This window comes from Passer montanus, unplaced genomic scaffold (assembly GCF_014805655.1).
Source record: "Passer montanus isolate IOZ18808 unplaced genomic scaffold, ASM1480565v1 scaffold3, whole genome shotgun sequence".
NCBI classification, from domain to species: Eukaryota; Metazoa; Chordata; class Aves; order Passeriformes; family Passeridae; genus Passer; species Passer montanus.
This window is the reverse complement of record NW_024367707.1, coordinates 20711499-20732519: the sequence shown is the minus strand read 5'-3', so window position 1 is coordinate 20732519 and position 21021 is coordinate 20711499. Positions and strand designations below refer to the sequence as shown.

Below are 21021 nucleotides of genomic sequence, written 5' to 3'. Positions count from 1 at the left end.
ATAATAAACCAGTAATATTTGTTGAGAGTTTACCTTGTAATCAAATAAGATACTTCATTGTTGAAAAAAAAAATTGTTTTCTCATGAATGCATCAGTATTTATCAGTGTAATTAATGCTACTCCAGTAAATGTCTAAGTACTCCTCAGCATATGTTTTGTAAAACCAGGTGCCAAAACTAAGTTCTGCATTTTTCCCCCTCTCAGAATGGCAACACCTCTAAGAAAAAAGTTGTGTTATTGTGGGTTTGGTTTTTCTCCTTGTTCTAGCCCCAGGTTTCTGAGGATCTATAATTTCACTGTTGATGGGTTGTAAGGCAGCAGTGAAGAGCCATAACTGTGTTTATCTCTTCTTCAGCAGAAGAACATTTGATCTGTTGGTGTCCCCTGCCAGGGCTGGTTCAAAGCTTAATGATCTGCATTAACTTTTAACAAGTGTTGTGGAAGAAGGAATATGTCTAGAAAATATCAGTAGTGCTGTCGTGTAAGTAACAGGACAGCAGGTGTAAACGCAGAGCCAGAACAGCCAGAAAGAGTATCACCCAGTTCTTCCTGCCGAAAAGGAAATTACTCTTTGCTTTATTCTATTGTGGAATGCTACCTCACACAAAATTTACATTCGCTTCCTGCTGACATTTATGCTGCTCTTTCCTTCATTTATCTGTCTCTTATTCTATTTTTACAGCATTTTCATCTCCATTCTCACATCTCACAGTTTTTCAGCACTTGAGAACTATTTGTCTCAATCTCAACAACAACTTCTGCTTGACCCTTTTCTCTGCCTGCCACCCCAGCACAGAGCATCCTGATACAGAGGAAAAAGGCAGTGAATATGCTGTGAGGAAAAATATGCTATAAAGCAGATACCAGAGCAAGCTTCCTTTGAGAGGACCCCTTGCTTGTTAATTACAGTCAAAGTAAATTAAATGCCCCTGAATATAGAAGGGTCATTTTATTTTTTTAAAGATGCAAACCCAAATACTTAAAAAAAATTATCAATCCATAGAAGAAAACCAACAGACTTTGGAGGGGAGAAGGGGGAGTAGACCCCTTCTCAAGTTCTTGATAATTTTGTACAATGGAAAAACACTGAATTTGTCATCTGTGTTGAGAGAATACATGGCTCCACCACTTTCTGCATGCTTTGCCCTGATAGAGACTTATTGTAATGATGTAATGCTCACTACAGTTTTACAAGCAATAAAGCTTTAAAGACACAGGGTTACTAACCACTAAAGCAGAGTTCTCCTCCGAGACACTGAAGAGCAAATGCTCACTACAGTTTTACAAGCAATAAGGCTTTGAAGACACAGGGTTACTAACCACTAAAGCAGAGTTCTCCTCCGAGACACTGAACTAATTGCATGATGAATCTGTGCTAGATGGAAGTTGACAGGAACAACAGCATGTGTCTTGACTCTTCTCCCTGCTTCACCACACTTACCTGCAACATCTTTTCAAAAGTAAGCATGTACTGGACTTTTTAAAAAAAGTTACTCAGGTGCTGTGCTAGGCAATTGTTTAAAATTTCATTTTCTGTTCTTCCATTCATGAGAAAGGAGAAAAGGGGACCAGTGTTGCATTCCAGAAACTTTATTACACATTTTAAAAATGCCTTAAAATTGGCAGGCAAAATACTTGACAAAGAAGTAAACACATACAAATTAGTGGCACTGAGCCCCAGCATCCATAGCTGCACAGATCAGACCAGGAAAAGCAAGTCTCACTGGCTACCACCATAGTCTTGAGAAGCAGCAACACTTCCACTAGTTTTCTTCGGAAGGAGCTGAGAAAGGATATTTGGCATAACTCCACCTTGAGGAATGGTCACACAGGCAAAGAGCTTGTTCAGCTCCTCATCATTTCTCACAGCCAGCTGAATGTGCCTGGGCAGGATCCTTGTCTTCCTGTTGTCACGGGCAGTGTTGCCTGCCAGCTCCAGGACCTCTGCTGTCACGTACTCCATCACTGCAGCCAGGTAGACGGCAGCGCCAGAGCCAATCCTGTCAGCGTACTTCCCTCTCTGCAGGAGCCTATGGACACGGCCCACAGGGAACTGCAGACCTGCCCTGGCTGATTTGCTTTTCTTCAAGGCACTTCTAGGGCTGCCAGCCACTGCGTGTTTCTTTCCACGTCCAGACATTCCGACAGGCGAGGAGACACAGAGGGCTGGAGGTCTTCAAAACACTTGGGTGCTTGGGCTACAGCTAATGGACAGCAAGAGGAGGCAACAGCAAGGTCAGTTCTGCTCTTCCACGTCAAGGAGAAAGCTTGTGCTTGTCCTGAGGAAAGAGCTCACCACACACCACAGTTCATCAACAGCAGAGCTAAAATTTTAACAGTTATTACCCCTTTACAGCCTGCCTTTTAGGAGAAGGATTGCATTGCAAAACCTGTCAAGGGTTATTGAAGTTAGCTATGAAGGGCTCAAAAGAAGACAGGCTTTCCCCTGCTACTTGGATTGTATTTAGGATTGAGGCACAGTGGGTTTTCCTTAGCAAGATTTTTTTTAAACACCACAACTGTTACCTCAAAGCTAACTTGAGGCCTGTCTCTTCTTTCAAGAGCAAGCTGCTCTTGAAAAAAAAGCTTCTACTATCAAGTTACAACTTCCCTCCATTTCAAATCTAAAAATGGAAAAATTCTTGCAGCCTACAGTTTGTTATACCCAAAATACTCCAGGACTTTCATACACAGCTTTAAATTAATTCCTTAAGTGGTATTCTCTGGCTTCTATGAGACTACTGGAGCTCTTCAGTACCAGGAGGAGAATGAATTGATTTAGACAGCACAATGCAGACTAAAGAAGCTACCATCTACTTCCTCATGATAAAGAAAATTACCCCAGCTAGAACACTCTTACAACTGGAGTAGCAGAACTACTCATTTAAATAATATTTCTAGTCTGTAAGTAGAGGACAATTAACTTCCAGCACAGCTGTTTGCAAGAACACCCATCACATATTAATATGCAGGGTTTTTACAGAAAAGTTTAACTATTTAAGAAAAATTAGAATAAGATCTGAAAAGAAGATGAAAAAAAGTAAAAAAAAAAAACAACTAAACAAAAAACAACTCAGTCCCTAATAAAGTCCAAGCTTAAGAAAATTTAGAATAAGATCTGAAAAGAAGGTGAAAAAAGTAAAAAAAAAAACCAACCAAACAAAAAACAACTCAGTCCCTAATAAAGTCCAAGCAAACTAAGCCCTATATCCATATCCCTATTACCAAACAACACTCTTTCTAAATAATCCACAGTACAGTCATACTGTATAATAGAGGCAGCTAACTTACAAAATAACATGAAGCCCACAACCCCAAATCTTCCACAATACATTATAAATGAAAAGTACATCACATTACCTTCAAAAAGTCTTATTTTTTCCCCACTCTGCGCCTTGCTACAACCTGCACCCAAACACAAACAAGCCAGGTAACACCTTTACCCCGGGCCCAGACCTTTTATTAGCAACTTTTTCTCCTCATCAGCGGGTCACCTGGGTAATTAATGAGTCATTTGCACATGTGCTTCATCTTCCTTCACCTAATCCCTGATTTGGGGCAAAATAAAGTAATGCATTACAGCTGCTCAGCAGCAAATTGGCTGGGGTGAGGGGGAAGAAGGCAGGCTGTCTGCAAGGGCTGAGCCAGAGCTACATTTCAGCTTCACTATGGCACTGCCACTTCCCACCCACTGGCTGGAGTATTTCTGCCTGCATGCTATGTCTAAAAGCAATCCTCTTCTTCCTGCTGGAGCTTGATAAAAAAAGTACATAGGGAAAAGGGGCTTTGTAAATATATTTTTAGTTGGGTGGGAGGGGGAAACTTTTGCTTTAGATGTGTCCTGGGTAGAATCATGCTTGGTTTACAATGTGTCTGAGTCTCAGCAAGTGGTGTGATGGGGGTGCTCCTAAAATTTAGGCTTCTGCCCCCTCTTCTGGTAACTCTGTCCAAGAAGGGGCTTAGGGTTTACTGTGGTTCTGGTGCTGAGAGTGCTTGGTTAGTTCCTCTTTGTTCACTTGGGCAAAAATCCCACCTGAGGCAAAGGAATATTTTTGAGCAGCCTTTAAAGAAATGAGTGCTAACTTCTTGCTCATGCTCTTTGTGTGTTTATTTTCTGACACTCAAAGTAGTTTCCAACCAGGAACATACAAGAGCTGTGGCTGTGAATGGTGTTTCAGCCACACAAGATAACTGTTAAACCAGAGGGTACTCCCAGAAGCCCAGGCTCTGTCTGTGAATGGTATTTCAGCCACAGAAGATGACTGTTTAAACCAGAGGGTACTCCCAGAAGCCCAGGCTCTGGCAAAAATACTCAGACAACAAAACTGTCATGAACAGTTCAGCCTTTGGCTCTGCCTGCCAGAGAGCTGAGGGTCAGAGCCTCACAGCACCTGCACTGGTGGGTGGCTCTCACCCACTTTTCCTACAAGGATGAGCATTTAGTCTAAGCTGAGTGAGGTTGAGTTTCCTGCCACCTCAGGGCATTGAACAACCAGTATGGGGTGCCCTCTGCATGTCCAAACACTCACCACGAGGACTGATGTCCTCTCAAAGCACAGCTGTCCTTTTCTCCTAATTCAGAGCCAGAAGAGGCGGCTGTGCCTTCCCTTCAGTAACCCAGACTTAGCACAGGGAAAAGGGTGAGCCCACTTCAGAATAACTGGCTGTTAATGGGATGCCCACGACCTTACAACATGTGGCAGTGGGGCTTCTAAATTTTCATTTCAGGCCCTTGCCAGAGCTGAGACAGTCCTTCCTCCACATGTTCAAATACACTCTTAAGGCCTGCTGGCAGGTTCTTTAGGGTTCTTTTATGGGGACTGAGATCTGGGTGAGTCTGAGATCTGTCCATTAGAGAACAGAGAATAAAAGGAGGGGAAGGGAGGCAGGAGCAGGTCTCTTCCCTCTGCCACGTGTCTCTGAAAAACAAGCTGAAAAGTCTGCTCAGTTCTTTGAGAGGGCAGGCCTAGGTGCCTGTTTGTATGGAATGGGCTATGATGCCAAATGGATTTGGGTCACCACATCTGACACACTTTTCAGTGTTTTCTAAGTGATACTTTAACACAGACTCAAAACTGAAACAAAAGTAACTATCAGAGACAAATGTTTGGTAATATCAGTTGGCTGTGATCCAGTCATAACAATATTACAAGTGTTATAAGTGAGAAGCTTGACTAGGCCAATATTCAAGCAGCAATCAATTTATTAATTAATTAATATGGTAAAGTATGAGCAATACAGCGCTGGGTACAGTGGGGGAAATTTTCCCTCCAACTGCATGCCAATAGTTGGGGCTTACAGATATTTATAGGGGTACTCATAAGCTTTCTCAGCAGTTTGTATTCCAAATTTTCACGTCACAATTCCATACACTATTGTGATTTCGTTTTTCTCAGGATGTATCTCAGAAAGGAGTAACCCCAGATGGTGAGGTCCAGCTTCCAAAAGAAGAAAGAAGTCTCCCAGGTGGCGAGGTCTAGATTCCAGATGCGGGTTTACCTTTTAATTGCAAGTACTATAAATCTCATACCAGTGATGTTCAGCTTCCCTTGGTCAAAACTATCAGTCCTTGAGTTGATGTTCATCTTCCTTTCTCAAGCTGTTTTTCAATATTTTGTTAAGGGGTCGAGATAAGCATGTTTCCTTTTTATATATTCTAAAGCTATAGTTTCAAAGATCCTTACTACAAGCAATATTCTAAAATTATACTTCAAAAGGTTATTGTTCAAAACTTTTTTTAGCTAGAAGCAGAAAGTTCCTGTCAAACAGCAACATCCTTAAAGCTTTAATTCGAATGCTCCTAAATCAACTTAAGACTTATAAAGGTTAATTGCAAACAAAGGATAGGTTCAAAGGCCTTCTTCCATGCTTTACTTCCTCAGTTATTTATTAGAATTGTCTTTATAACTGTCCCATGGTCAGTTTCCATACATATCACAATCACAGATACACAGGTTGCCTGTACGTACCTGACAAGAAACACAGCTTTGTATTTCATGCAAGTACAGCTGATTATGGCTAATAAGAATAGATAATATAGGCTTGATTGCTTATTTTCTTTATTTATTTATTTTATTTTTTAACAGATCAGGGAAAGAAAATAAGAAGATAAACTAGTAGGGAAATAACGCAGGGTATGAAAAATAAACAGATAAAAAAGGCTCAGTGAAGTGGAAACAAAAGTTACAGGGAATCACAGAAAAAGACTGGGAGGGACCACGGTGAGTCACCTGCCCAACCTCCCTGCTCAAGCATGGTTGTTCTCTGTCAGGTTGGAAGGGGCTTGGAGCAGCCTGGTTTACTGGAAGGTGTCCCTGCCCACGGCAGGGGAGTTTCGATCTTCAGGGTGCCTTTCAACCCAAACCGCTCTGCGACCCCTCCTCACGGCCCGGGGCCTCCCGCCGTGGAGCCGGGCCCGTCCTTATTAGGCGCTGCGGGAAGCGGCGGCGGCTCCGGGCCCGCCCCGCCGGGGGCAGCCACGGGCCGTCCTCCCCGGCCGGGGGCCCCGGGCAGCCGGGGTGGGGGCGGCCCGGGTTCGTGCCGCTCCCTCGGGGTACGAACGTGAGGTAGCTTTTACGTGGCGGTGTTGTTCGGTAGCTCCATGGCTGGGTTTGTGGCAGTTTCTTGCTTTTTTTGCAGCTCCGGTACTTATTTCACTGTAGTGAGGGGGTCGGCGTTTCGGGCGCTGCATCAGTGTGATAGTAAATGATAGTAAACGCGGGGTCGAGGGAAAGGTGACTGCGGTCAGAGACGGGGCGGGGGGGGGAAGTCTGGTGTTGTGTTTGATGAGCTACGTTGTTCTTTTTCTTTACTGTCTTATGTTTCTTGTCCCTTTCAGCCCCCTACCCCTCCCTTCCTGTCCCCGGTAGTCCATAAGTAAGTAGAGCTTAGTGGGAGAAGAGAGATGGTCATATGGCTGTGAATAGACCTGGTGTAAGGTGTACTGACACAAGCTATACCAAAGCAGTTTCTGTATTCAGTTTCTAAACTGGACCTAGGCCAAGACAGCCAGGAAGCACAATCCACCTATGGGTGCTTATCACTGAGATTTCTTGTATTTTAAAAAATAAAATTGCCTGCTAAATAGGAAAATCTCATACTCAGCTTTTCAACTATATGCAGGGATGTATTTGCCTTGTTTTGCAGAATTTGCTTCAAACTATGGTACTCAGCCAAGACCTCCTGTATGTGCTGTGAGTGGGATGGAATAAAACAAAGTCAGGCTTCAGGGTGCTGCAGGTCAGGGGCTGGAAAGAAGCCTCAGTGTCAGGAGGATTTGCACTGTGGCTTTCTGGCACCGTCCATCCAGTTACCAGTTTAGCAACTGTGTTAATTTCTGGAAGTGGTAAAATTCACCTTGAGGAAATACCATCCATTTGTTGTTCTGTTCTAGGATCCAAATAAAGACACGGAGTGGAATGACATTCTGCGCAAGAAAGGTATCCTTCCTCCAAAGGAAAATGTGGAGGAACAGGAACGGGCAAAGGAAGAGGAGCAGTTTGCCATCCTTCAGAAATCTCTGGGTGAGTGATCAGCCAACTCAGGCAGCAGCAGGACAAGCCTTGGAATGGCTCCTGGAGGAAGCTTTCTCAAAGAAATGACCAGCAGCAATGTTTATATGCCACACAACCAAAGTGACTTCAATGTCTGTGGGGGGAAAAAAAAGAAAGTCTTGAGCCCTAAGTTATTCTTAAAGAATATACCTTATAATTAAGTGATTTTATTTATATTCTTACTATTGTTAGGAATAAGCATACTTCAGCCAAGGTGTAATTAGTAGGATGGCGTGATAGGTAAATAGTGAATGGGACCATTTTCACCACCAGAGTTGTAAACAGGTCTGACCTTACAGAAGATTTCCATGTGGAAATTCCATGAGGACATGGAGCACCATTCAGGAAAACTCTGCATTATTTGACTTTAGTCTTTAAATTACTTATTTTAAACAGGCACAGATGTTTGTGCTTAATAAATGTTTGTAACACTTATTGACTGTTTATTATGTGATGCTGTTGGGGAACTCTGACTAGGAGTTAGATATTCATATATAGATTTGAATATTGATCTTGAAAGTTAGGTGTTGAGAATTTGGGATAAGGGTCTTCATTCTCCTTTTTAAACACAGGCTTCTAAACCAAAACATTCCCAAGGACTTCATTACCTCAGATAAATTGAATTATTCTTTTTTAAAGCTTTGTGCCCCACAGGACTGCAATGTGTCATTTTCCAGGTCTGTAGGGATACCAAAGCTTCATCTGTGCAGGGTGAGCAGCTGTTGATGTTACCAAACAAATACATTCCTCAACACATGGATTCTTCCAGGAAAGCTTTGTTTTTCATGTCAGCTCTGTATTTTTATGGAAGTAAATGTTTGAAAACTGAAACAGGAACAGTGCAAAGGGAATCTGCCAGGTGAATGTGCATGTCTGTGCTGCAGCTGCTAAGCTTGAAAGCTCATGCTGGTAGTAGGGTGCTAATCTAGGCAGGCCTCTGCTCAGAGGCCTTTTCCATCATATTCTTTCCATCAGTATCTCTAAAGGACATAACATAATCCTAATAATCCTAATAATCCAGTAGGAATAATAATGACAGGCAGAGGAAGCTGGGGCTGCTCAGCCTGGAGCGGAGAAGGCTTGGGGGAGAACTGTAGCACCCACCTTCCAGTGCCAAAGGGACTGAAAAAAGAGCTGGGAGGGTCTTTTTAGAACCATAGAATGGAACCATTTCCTGAGTTGAAAGAAACCCACAAGGATCACTGAAGTCCCAACTCCTTATGGCAATTCCAACTTTACAAGACCATGGAGTGATAGATAGGACAAGGGGGAATGGCTTTAAGGTGAACAACAGTAGGCTTAGATTACATATTAAGAAGAAATTCTTTGCTGTGAGGGTTGTGAAGCACTGGAACAAGTTGTCCAGAGAAGTTGTGGATGTCCCATCGCTGAAAATGTTCAAGGCCATGTTCATGGGCCTTTGAGCAACCTGGTTTAGTGGAAGGTTGTCCCTGCCCTTGGCAGGAAGGGTTGGAACTGGATGATTTTTAAGGTCCCTTTCAACCCAAGCCATTCTATTATTCTAAAATAGTATTTTTTACAAATCCACTGCATATCTCCTATTAATCTGTCTTTAGAGTAAATAAATTCTGCTGGACTGATGAAAGTTAATGGGTGTTAATCCTGGAACGAGGTTTTTGCTGATTTAATGTTTCTTCTATTCTAGTGAAAACTTATGAGGACATGACTCTGGAAGAGCTAGAAGAGAATGAAGATGAATTTAATGAGGAAGATGAGAGAGCTATTGAAATGTACAGGTCAGAGCAGCTTGCAGAATTTGGCTTTAATGATAATTGGAGGGTCATTCTTTTATATACTTTTAGATATTGTTGAAGAGAAAGGATGTTTTTAGGATGATGGAAGAAGGGGGTTGTGGTTTTGGTCTCTTGTGGAGCTTCTGAGTGTCTTTAAAAGGATAACAGTGTTTGAATTCAGTATCCTTTATCTACATCATAGCTTTGCAGAGATAATGTGCACCTGCTGAGTGTACAGCCAAGGATCCTGAGAGCTTTGAAAATCACCTCCAGTATTTCCTAATTTTTGTGTGAATGAGATTAAGGTGCTGCAGATTTGCATAATTAGTGTTGGTTTCTCTCTGTCTTCTAATGTCTCTCATGGCTTTTGCCATTTAGTTTGGTAGCGTATTATCTGGAGAAGAAATGTCTAGTGAGGCCAGAAATGAGGAAAAAAAGCATTTCACGAAACACAGATTTATTTCTTGCATGTGGCTTTAGCCTATGACGCAAATACAACAGCATGTACAGTGTCATTTTGCTTTTATTGCACTGGGGTTAGAAGAAGTTTGTAATTTGTCTCTGAAGTCTAGGCTTCAACCAGCTCCTTCAAGTTATGTTCTGTCAAAAAAAAATGCATCTATTTACAAAATATCTTTTTCATTCCTGGCTATTCAGGCAGCAAAGGTTAGCAGAAATGAAGGCAGCTCAAATGAAGAATAAATTCGGGGAAGTTTTGGAGATTTCGGGAAAGGATTATGTTCAAGAGGTTACAAAAGCTGGAAAAGGTATATGGGTAGTCTTACACCTCTACAAACAAGGGTAAGATTTTTTTTTAAAACCATTAAACCTTGCACTGTCAATATATGGAAATGCTCCAAGGTAATTGTGTAGTTATTGTGGAACTAAGGACTAATTTTGGAGTTCTAAGAAATAAAAACAAATTAGTAATGTTAATACTGTTGAGTCAAGATTGCTGAACTCCATTCTAGAATGATGTTACCACGAAGTGGCTTTTTTATACATCTCTACAACACAGCAAGATGTGTACCATACAGCTTCCATAGAAGTAGCTGCTGCCACTGAAATACCCAAGCTTTGGAAGTTATTCTAGATCAAATGCAAGGGGCTATGAATAGGAAGGATCAGTGTGTATTTAGCTTGGTTTCTAGTGGCATACAAATGGAGTGAGCAAGGGCTGCAGTCCTGTCACCATGATAGAAGACCTTGTCAGAAAGGTCTGTTAACGTTGCTAGATTTTTTTTTGAAAGGTTATAAATAGTTGCTGTTGTTCTTTGTCTCTAATTGCCTCAGGTGTTGATAATTTTTTGCATACCTTCTTCCAGGAGCAGTTTTGTTTTTATTTTGCCCTTGCTCGTGCAATTTCTAAGTATCTTAAATTCATAAACCACTTTCCCATAATACAAAGGGGATAGAGGGGAAGGTTGCATTATTAATATGTTCAGACAAAAAACCCACCACACACCAGAATCTCTAGTAGTGCTGATCTCCTTTGAATGCTGGAATACAGAAGTTGCTTCTGGTACTTCTGTCTTTGCAGAAACTCATCGATCTGGTATTTCTGACCTTTCTTCTGGAGCTGTTTACTTTTGAAGTTGTCTCTTGTTTTCTCCTTATGTGTGTCTGTTGCTGTTCTTCGCAGAATTCCACTCTGTGCCTTAATAAATCAACATATGAGTGGGCTTGCAAAGAAGTTCAGAGACGTGAAATTCATCAAAGCTATCTCTACCACCTGCATTCCCAACTACCCCGACAAGAACCTGCCCACGATATTTGTGTACCTGGAGGGAGACATCAAAGCTCAGTTCATTGGGCCTTTGGTGTTCGGTGGAATGAACCTGACAAGGGATGGTGAGTGTCTGCATCTCTGCTCTTCCAAAGGAAAAACCAAAGCTGTATTGCTGGGAATGAGAGAAATGAGGCTTAGGAGAAGGGAGGTACTGAAAATTATATTAGATTTTTTTTTCCTACCCCTCTGGCTCAACCACATGGCTGTCATGTAAAAGCAGTGATAGGCCAACATGTAGGTGTTTGTCTTGTGTGTGCAAATATTCATGCCCTGTGTTGGGTGAAACAAATTTTTCTGGATATATTAAGGTAAACAGTACCCATGCATGTTCTTAGGGTGTCTTGGACATGAACGACTGCCCTTGCCTGCTGTGACATGATAATCTGTGCACTTGCCCACTGGATTGTAGGGCTCCTTGTTTAATTTTCAAGATAATGGCATATGTTTGTTTGTTGTCCCTGGCTGAATCATTTTAATTCAGTCATCACAGAAAGCTGTGTACTGAAATTTTGGCACTTTTATGTCTTCCTTCTCCCCTAAGCACATGTGCCTTCCACTGAAGATTAAAGAAAGTGTGAGGTTGTTCATTATTCTGTAATATCTGAAAGAAATTAGATTTGATGATAGGATTGTCAGCAGCAGTAGAATGGTTTCAGTTGAATGTGTTGTATTGACTTTCTACCACTTCTGGGAAGCAATCCAGTCCAATTTGGGCCTACTGCAGGTGGTGAAGTCTCTCTTTACTGTCTAAAGGAACTAATATTTAGTGTGTGATGTAGAGGCAAAGGGGTGAATTCTATTTACAAGGTACATCTGTAGAAAATACTTGTAATTCAGATGTGTAAATGAAATTTCCACAATTTTTTGCCCTTTATTAAATTTATTCCCTGCCTCTTCTGATTGTGATGAGCTCAGTATATGATGGGAGCAGCTGTAATGTATGAGCAGTATTCCTTGACTGGCAATGGATGTGCAAATATGTTTTCTGCCCTTTGTGGTTAGAAGGGGGTAGAATTCACTTTCACTGGGAGAGGTGCTTCTAGAGCTGCTGCTCTGTATCCATCATCTCTTTTGCACTCCTGGTTGCAAGGTGAGCAGGGTGGCACTGGGGATGTCACTGGTGGGTACAGAGCAGTACCCTGACCTTTGTGCCCTGGGCTGAGACCTGTGCCAGCACTAGGGACTGGGAAAGGACGGCTCGGCTGGAGCTGGTGTGGTAAATGGGGCAGGAGCTTGGATCTGGGTATGGAAGCTAGGGACTGGGAAAGGAGGGCTTGGCTGGAGCTGGTGTGGTAAACAGGGCAGGAGCTTGGATCTGGGTATGGAAGAAGAAGAGGAGGAGGGCCCTGGTGTGGTGGTAGTGGTAGGATGATGAGGGAAGTAACCTGGGGAGCCAAGGGTAGGCTTTTTCCAGTTTGCTCCCCTACATTCATGACTCTTGTTTTGCACTGCACAGAATTGGAGTGGAAGATTTCTGAGTCGGGTGCTATCAAGACAGACCTCGAAGAGAACCCCAGGAAGCAGATCCAGGACCAGCTCGTGTCCTCAATCAGGGCTTGTGTCCCAGCCAGAGGGGAGAGTGACTCAGAGGATGACTAATTCCTGCGTCTGCATCCGGATTGATGCAGTGCCCTTGCAGCCAGTGTTCCCACCTCAAGCACTGGACACACTCCTCAAGGCCTTGCTGAGCCCCAGAAGGGTAGCCTTTCAAGACATTCATTCTAGAAACCTCTAGAAACTAAAAACATTTCTGTTTTTTAAAAATTGCAGCTTCACTTGAGATGCTGAAAGACATTTTGTATGTGAAGCCTGAGTAAATCTTACTCAAAGGTTTTAAAATATAGATGTGAATAGAAACAGGTCTCTTGTTATTATTTTCATAGTAATTTTCTACTTCTTAAAAAAAAATTGAACTATGATGTGGTCGTAAGTGCACTGTTTTTAACAAGCTTAAGTTGTACGGATCAAACCTAAATAGCTGTCTTAATTGCTTATGGCACTTAAATGGACCATCCCTTAGCCCACTGTGCCCAGACCTCTGACAGCCTGGACTTCACAGAGTGCTGTGGGGGTGGTACCCACAAGGCAGGTGCTTCTGAAAGTGGTGTGTGGTCCTCTGCAGAGATGTGCTGGCACTAGAGGGACAACATGAGGCTGTAAGCTGGGATTCCAGGCATCTTGAGAGAGGCCTTGAGGATGGCCAGCCTCTCCTGGGAACTGCTGAGTGCCAAATTCCACTTTTGAGTTAGCAGCACTATATTGCCTTTTACAAGGTCTGAATTTCCTGCACCATCTTGCCTGTTAATTGCAGAATAAAATTCAAGATGGTGGTGCCCAAGTGTGAAGCTGCTGATTTCTTCAACCATATCAGAAGTCAGGTGTTCCTACAGTAGTGCCATTGCCAGGTGGAAGGAAGGATGATGTTTAGGAACTGACATCTTCCTATATTAAATATTTCCAGCTACAGTAATAATAACTGAAGCTTTAGAAGAGCATAAACTTAAATACCACCTTGATTATAGATCTGCTGACATTTGGAGCTGCTTGATTATTTTGGGTTGGATTTAATGTCCACCTACACTTTCAGTTGGTCTACACTCAGGCTAACAGCCTCCAAGAGCTTTTGCTAATGAGGCTGCCCCAATGGCATTTTGTTATACTGCTGGTGGATTCTGTGGGTGGATGGTACAGAATGCAATACTCAATAAGCAGCAGTACTTAAAAAAAATTTTATTAGTTTGTAGTGACTTTCAAGCACGATTCCTGCACTCTGAGACAAATCAGTGTGTAGTCCAAACAACAGCTAACCATTCCTTCAGGTGAGGATGTAAGATCCTGATGGAGAGCTTCCTCTTTGAGATATGAATGGTGATTTGAGTTTCACTTATCTCCTTTCTTTTCTCTTAGGTGTTTTTTGGCAGAGTAGCTAAAATAGTAATTTTGTGCCAGTGAGCCAAATGCAACACAATAGAAACTGATAGATCCTGAATATTATTGCATAGCAGCACTCTTCTCATGACACAGGACTGTCCCAAGTGCAGACTTGGTGCTTCACTGTGCTCACCTACAACTTTGTACAGTCTAGGAAAAGGGTGACTCTTCTCTGTAGAAGCCTACACTGCCTATTTTGCTTATCTTTTGCTTGTTCATTCTGAACTGTGCTTTTGAGTGACCTCTGATCACATGGACTGCATTACTTTTGGAAAAACTAGAGAAGCTAGGGGTGAATAAAAAGGAGGGGTGGGTCTTCAGACTGTTTCCTTCACAGTCTTTTATTCCAGCAGGGTCTTAAAACCATAGTTGCCTTCTACTTTTGTGTGTGGTCTAATGGGGTTTGTGAGCTCTTGGACCACCAAGAGGACTGAGGTCCTGAAGAGGACTAGGGCTGCATATGGGTTGTCCCAGTTTGCTTGGCTGTGGGTAGCCAGGTATCCTGTGCCTGGGAATGATAACTCTGGCTCCACCAGGCAGAAGTTTTGTCTTTCCTCAAAAAGAAGCAGACCTGGTCTGCCTGGGAGGTTTATGCAGGGGACTGTCTTGGGGAGGGGGAGAGTGCCTGCTCCCTGCTGTCAGGGCTACAGCAGAGGCTGCCTTGCAGTTTCATAGGCAGCTGTATTTTGGAACAGTAATTCAGGAGAAATTGGGATATTTTGACCTCCATCTTTTATCCTCAAGTGCTTAATCTGCTGAAATGTTGGGGGATGCCGTTGGGGGATGCCACTGGAGGATGCCATACTGAAAGGGGCAGATATGAGAATCATCACAAACCAGAAGAGGCTGAATATCCTGCCCAGCTGATGAGACCCACATGGAGCATCATTTCAAATGGTATCTATGCTTCTCACTCTTTGGCTAGGTGTGAAAACAGCTTTTTGTAGCATTACTATTTTTCCTGCCAATCATATTGCCGTGCTCAAGGCCTTTAGTAGAAATTAGGTCTCTGCAGGAAACAGATAATGAGGTCTGTTTAACCTTTTGGCAGAGCATGAGCTCTGGAAACACAGTTAAGGGAATGAGCTTTAGCTTAAAAGGAAGCTGGCTGGTAAATAGCAAACCAAAACAGCCAATTAATACACATTGCAGAAAGGGGCAATATAATGGGAAAAAAATAACTGGAGAGCGTGAGCTCTCATTTGCCAAGGCTTGGGGCACTGTTGCTAAATGCACTATCAATATTTTTTCAGCCTGTCCACAGTTTTTGTCAGATCAATGCTCACTTTTCATCGGTCTGAGAAGGGTCTTTGTCAGATGTCATGCGAGAAATCAGAGGCAGTGATCCTGTAAACAGTGCTGAGGCTTGTGTGGGTTCCTGTCCTGCATACTGCTATGGGAACATCCCTGACTCATCCCACACTGCAGCCGTGCCAGTGGATGGTGGCAGGGGACAAGTAACCTTGGGCTGTAGATGGGGGCAGATGATTTGCCATTAGTGGACAGTCACTGGAGTTTTTTGTGTGAAATGTAAGTGCATCACTAGTAATAAAACAGTTCTCTTCATGGTGCAAGTCTGAAGTCTGCTGCTTAGCTAGGCCACATGGTTAGTTGCATTGGGTTCATGACAGGCTGCCCTGATCTGGGTAAGTTGCCATTCTGATTTTCCTTTCCCCCCAGATCTTTTATTCAAATATGGACTCACCAAACCTGCAGGGCAATGTTTTACATCAATTTCACTTGCAGAGGGAGAGCCAGGTATTGTGCAAACAGGGCAAAGCCATGGTTAAGCTGCTAGTTCTCCAGGTACTGAATCCAGCCATGTCCCACAGTCAGGGACCTGTACATAGGAAGAAGCATCTGCAGGACTGTGGCTGCAGAGGGTGAAACACAGGAGAATGGCTGTGCTGTCCTGTACTTGTTTTGGCCAGGTCCTACTTTCCCAGGGCTCAACTCAGCCTCTCCTGCCTCCTCCTTGTGGCTGTCCTATCACCTGCTTTCCCAAATATGCTCAGGTGGGTATTTGGTTGGCCTTGTTGCCAGGAGCAATTTAACTTAGGTGAGATGGCTCACTATGAGAAAGCTGAGTGTGTGCATCCAGCTCTGTTGGATCAGTGCACAGGATGGGCACACAATGCTAAGCCACAACTTAGCCTGACAAGAGAACAGTAGTATTTGTCTTTGTGGAGTTTATGAAGAAAGTCATTCTGATCTACAGCGATTCTCATGAAAGTTAAGATGCACTTTTTATTCCTGTTTTAAAAACTCAAGTTCAGAATAATTTGTCTTTACGCTCTGGAAATCTGGGGAAGTTAATCTACTTCCCAGGCAATGAGAAATGAAACTTCTAACTTCTAACAGAAATGTCAGTAACTTGGAGTAACTCTTCTTTGGTGAAGCGGGTAAAATCCCTCACCTTTATATGAACATTTTGCTGCATATTTGTTAGGATTGGATCATGTCTAAAGAAACTTTACTCTCACTGAGATCAAAGGAGAATGCTTCCCTCTCATTGCTAAAACTAACATATTCCCTGTCAATTGTTTGGAAGGCAGTTGAACTCATTTCTTATTACAGCCCATTATAAATCACTCCTCATTTCAATCTCATTTAGTTAATTCAGTCATCAAAGGGTTGTAGGAGGCATAAAGTATTTTATTGATGTATTTAGCTCTTCACAGAATTAAAAAGAAGTATTGAACTTCTTAGGTCTCTTTACTTGCAGATGGCTGTTGTGATGCAGGAAAAAGCTTCATTCCCTCATGTAGAAAGCAGAACCATTAAAAATGAAAATGAAGCAGCAAGAGACTCTCAGCAAGAGATTCTCTCCAGACTTCCGTGGGAGACTGATGAACAATATAACTTGTTTTCATATACCATGTTAAAAAATTCATCTCTTCACAACATGCCAAATTTTTTAGGACTTCATCATATTAATTTGAATTTATGGAGCTGACTGAAGAAGCTGAGGTCTGATAAAAATGTCAGGAAAATATCAAGTAATTCTGAAGTTCTTTCTATTTAACACTTCAAATGTTAAATAAGGAAGAAACTGTGATCTAAGGCAGAACAGTCCATGTAAAACTTATTAATGGACAATGAGATGTATGTAATTATGTATATTTGTAAGCCTGTGCTGCAATGTCTCCTACAAAAAGTAATCCCAGTATTCCATCAAACACAAAGCTGATTCTTGTAAAGACAAAAGTTACAGCATTTGCTAGTGAGAGCAAGTCTTGGGTTTTCAGACAGCCTTTGCCTGCCCCCTCAGAAACTGTCTCATGCTATAGCATGTGTCATCCTGATCCCCCTCCCCTCAATATCTGTGGGAATACTTTCATTTACAAGGAGGGCAGCAAAGACAGGTACTGAACTCCTTGCATGACTGCAGCTTATCCTTCTGTGAATTAGTACAGACCATTTGGGGGTGTTGGGAAACTTCATTAATTATCTGTCCATATGCAGATGATTTCTGTTAAGCTGAAAATAGGGATACCCTGGATCCTCCAAGGTGGCTGTCACTTCCTGTGGTTTAGATGTTGGCTCAGGTGATTAGAAGAGAAATTGTGAGGGCTGCCTCCATAGCAGAGAAGCCCAGTAACAGACACTTGCAGAGATCTGCCATATCATTAAGACATCCACTACAGTCTGTAACAAGAAAGTGCTGGTGATAAAAGGGTGCAAATTTTTGTGGGATGTAGCAAAAGCAGGAGAACATGCAAGATGTGGAGTTGGGTCTCCTGTCTGGTAAACATCCCCAAACTTCTCCAGCTGAGGTGCATTCACTCTGATTATGCCTATCTAGAAAATTTAATAGTCCTGAGGGATGAGATGTGAACTACATCTTGTGGGGTGAACCAAGTCCAGATCAAAGGTCTCATCCTGGAAGAGCTTGAAGAAGTTTTTTTTCTTGTCTTCCTTCTCCCCCTGAGACAAAAGTGAAGGCAAGAGCCCTTGAGAAAGTGGAAGAGATGAAGAGCAAGAGGCACAGGCAGGATGAAAGGAGCTCAGATGGGTAGCTTAGAGGAGCAATCTGACCATTGCTGGAACAGAAGGGTAAAGGTGAAGAAGATAATAAAAAATTTTAGAGCTTGCATTATGGTGAGGCTTCAGGAATATTTGGTGTTGGGGTAGGCTAAGAGAAGCACTGTTCTCAAAAGATGGACTTTATGTATGGCAGCATTAAATCACAGAGAAAATTTCATGCACATCCATGAGAACTTCTTCCCTCACTTCAGTGTATAGGAATAAAAATTATAAAGATGCATGCTCTGATCCACAGAGAAATGTTGGGGGTGAGCAAGTGAGCAAAACTTGCTCACACTAAGAGCAGAAATCAGGCAGGTAGAATCAATTGGTAAAAAAAATAACCATGTGCAATTCAAGCCAGGAAAAGATACTGCTGTATTATTTGCCTGCTAATAAACTGTCTTTAGCATAAGTTCAGGAAAAGCTCTGAATCTTTCAGGTGAGAGGCACTGTTTAAATACAGTTTTACAAGACACAGTAAGCACTCACTGCATCATAGCAGTGGAGTAATACAGCCCGGTGGGTAATACAGGCCTTCCCTCTACATTAGGATGTCAAATGGCATTTTCAGTTTAAAAACACTACTACAGTGTCATTTTTAAAGTTAGCTGCTGCCCCATGCATTTGTGTTGTATCATAACAGAGATATCAGTTTCATTTTAAATGCAGTTGAGTAACAATCGCATCACTGGGTTATCGATAGCAGCCTCATGTTGAATGCAGCTAGAAAAGGGAGAAGGAAAAGAAAAAAATCTTTGTCCTTTTACTGATGAGTAGCTGACACTTCAGGATTTAAAACCTCAGGAAAAATGGTGACCAAAGGTTTTGGTGGCCTCTCTGCAAAACACACACACCCCTGTCCTCCTCCTCCCCTGGTGGTAGGATAACCACTGAGCACATGGCGTCCTCCCAGCTAAAATACCAGCATGCTTCCATCACTCTGGGCTTCAATCAGGGGAAAATCTTTACCACCAAAGCCACACCAGCTGCAGCTGTCGCTCAAATCTGTGTAAAGCACGTGGGATTTCCTTACAGAGCTATCCAAGAAACCGGACCCTGGGCTGTGCATCATGCACCTTGTTCTGAAATGCAGATAGTTCCCTGGAGACCCAGATGCTCAGCTGGATACAGGCAGGAAGAAAGTGAAAGTTTTTTGCAGTCTTGACTTTGCTCCATAGAGGTCCCCTCAAAAGACCCAAGCAGTTTTCCCTGGTACAAAGGGCCCCTTGAAATGGGGCACCTCTGTGCAGTGACAGAGCTGTCGCATTGTCCCCACCCAGTGTTGGTGCATTACACTCTGTTGCCCCATCAAAAGGGGAGCATGTGCAGACCAGAGTGAGGGAGGACAGCACCCTGGCTGAGAGCAAGCTGCTGGTGGGGTGCTCAGGTCCACCAGGATCCAGGGAGTGCTTGGAGTCACTGGTTCACCCTCCAGCTTTGCTGGCAGGGAGACAAAAACTTACCTGAAGCAGACCTTCCTGCATGAAGGAGATGATCAAAAGAATGTGGATGGCAACATAGTGTGGAAATCCTGAGAATGATGGGTGCCTGATCTGTCTCATACCTCTGCAGAAGGACTCCCAGGCTGCTGTGATACACATTGCTCTGCATTTTAGGGAGGACATAGTAATGGATGAGGCATGGAAATGGGATTGGCTTTTCCTGTTATAGCTCTGGCAGCTCTTCCTTACATAAAAAAACTAGCTTCTCTGGGTCTCATATTCCTCACCATGAAAATTCATGTTCTGGCTTACTGACCATATATTGGTATTTCAAGTTTTTCTGTAATTTATATCTGCAGTGAGCTATGAAGCACAGTGTGAGGGCAATTGCTAAACGAGAATAGTTGTTGGTTTGTTTATTTGTCCATCTGTGCCAGGCTTTCCTGCACAGGAGTTCTCTACTCTTGCTGTACTTAGAGTGAGTCTGCATGGCTTCCAGCACATGCAGATAGTCTGTGAATAAATTCTGCTATTCCACTGGTTAAAGAGGAAAAGCTTTTGTAGAACTTTGTCAGTCCTGCTTTTCCATTTTATTGATTTCATTGTAATACAGCTGGCTTTCTTCATTAAATATACTTATTGAAGGTCCTGGGCAGACAAAAACAAAAAGTGTGCTAGCCCAGAAAGCAGTTCAGATCTGGTTATCGTTGCTTGAGGACTGGAACAGCTGATGCTGTTTTGGGATACTTTTCCATTCAAGGGCTTGAACTCTGCTGGAGTTTTCATGAGAGGCAAGAAAAGTGAGCCAGTTATGCAGTATAATTTCTCACAATCATGTCGGGCACTAAGTAAATGCAATTGTGCACAAGATGGCAGTGTTCTCCATGAAAAGGACCTTTCCTTCCTTCCTTGCTAAAGTGCCTGTGTGCTTTGAGACATAATCTGGCTTCATTAAAATACCAGTGGCAGCACTTGAGGAATTCAGTTCTACTCTGTGAATACAGAGAGTGAGATATGCATGTCATTTGTGTGTCCAAATGTGTCTCACTGCAAGCACGTGTAAACTTACCGAGTAGAGAGCACCATGGACCATGAGTGGACATCCCTAGACTGAGAAAACCATCTTGAGTTAAGAATCTAAGGGCTAGTGGTGTTAAGAAAGACCCAGAAACTTAAAACAAAACTAAAAGTTGTATTGAATAATGGTTTTGATTGTAAAAAATATTCATCAATAGCAATCCAAATTGATCAAACAACTGAGAGTCCCTTCAGGACTCTTTGATTTTCTGATCAGACTCAGAAGAGTCCTTGGCTTGGCATTGCAGGTACCAACCGTGGTGGGTGGCTGCCACCCTGGTGGAGAGACAGGAGGAGGCATGAGAACAGAACACCTTCTTGGTCCCTGGGGACATCGGCCCCAGCAGGCTCTGCTGAGGAGCAGCAGCACTCTCAGTGTCCCCACAGCTGAGCCACCTGCAGGGATGCAGGATGCTGCCGCACAGCAGCCAGCGCTGCCTATCCC

At 42.9% G+C, this 21021-nt stretch overlaps 2 protein-coding genes across 4 annotated transcripts; one reads left to right on the top strand and one right to left on the bottom strand.

Moving 5' to 3' along the window:
• Positions 1-1581: 1581 nt before the first annotated feature.
• Positions 1582-3443, bottom strand: LOC120504745 (histone H2A-beta, sperm-like). 3 transcript variants are annotated; one of them, XM_039714543.1, is made up of 2 exons: positions 3362-3443; positions 1582-2205 (listed from the first exon to the last, which is right to left on the bottom strand). In XM_039714543.1, the coding sequence occupies exon 2, from the start codon at positions 2139-2141 to the stop codon at positions 1722-1724; it is 420 nt and encodes a 139-aa protein (XP_039570477.1). In that variant the 5' UTR covers positions 2142-2205; positions 3362-3443; the 3' UTR covers positions 1582-1721. The 3 variants fall into 3 exon arrangements, with proteins under 3 accessions (XP_039570477.1, XP_039570478.1, XP_039570479.1); XM_039714544.1 differs by having other exon boundaries at positions 1582-2280; positions 3362-3427; XM_039714545.1 differs by having other exon boundaries at positions 1582-2292; positions 3362-3424.
• A 1371-nt stretch (positions 3444-4814) lies between these two features.
• Positions 4815-12956, top strand: PDCL3 (phosducin like 3). The gene is made up of 7 exons (XM_039714431.1): positions 4815-4832; positions 6329-6562; positions 7395-7524; positions 9221-9311; positions 9966-10109; positions 10951-11159; positions 12554-12956. The coding sequence occupies exons 1-7, from the start codon at positions 4815-4817 to the stop codon at positions 12694-12696; spliced, it is 969 nt and encodes a 322-aa protein (XP_039570365.1). The 3' UTR covers positions 12697-12956.
• The last annotated feature ends 8065 nt before the right edge of the window (positions 12957-21021 follow it).

Bases quoted from the DNA above. Each gene is read 5' to 3' on its own strand.
- LOC120504745 (XM_039714543.1), bottom strand. From the start codon at position 2,141: ATGTCTGGACGTGGAAAGAAACACGCAGTGGCTGGCAGCCCTAGAAGT.
- PDCL3 (XM_039714431.1), top strand. The intron at 7,525-9,220 runs GTGAGTGATCAG...CTTCTATTCTAG, and splicing joins CATCCTTCAGAAATCTCTGG to TGAAAACTTATGAGGACATG. The intron at 11,160-12,553 runs GTGAGTGTCTGC...TGCACTGCACAG, and splicing joins AATGAACCTGACAAGGGATG to AATTGGAGTGGAAGATTTCT.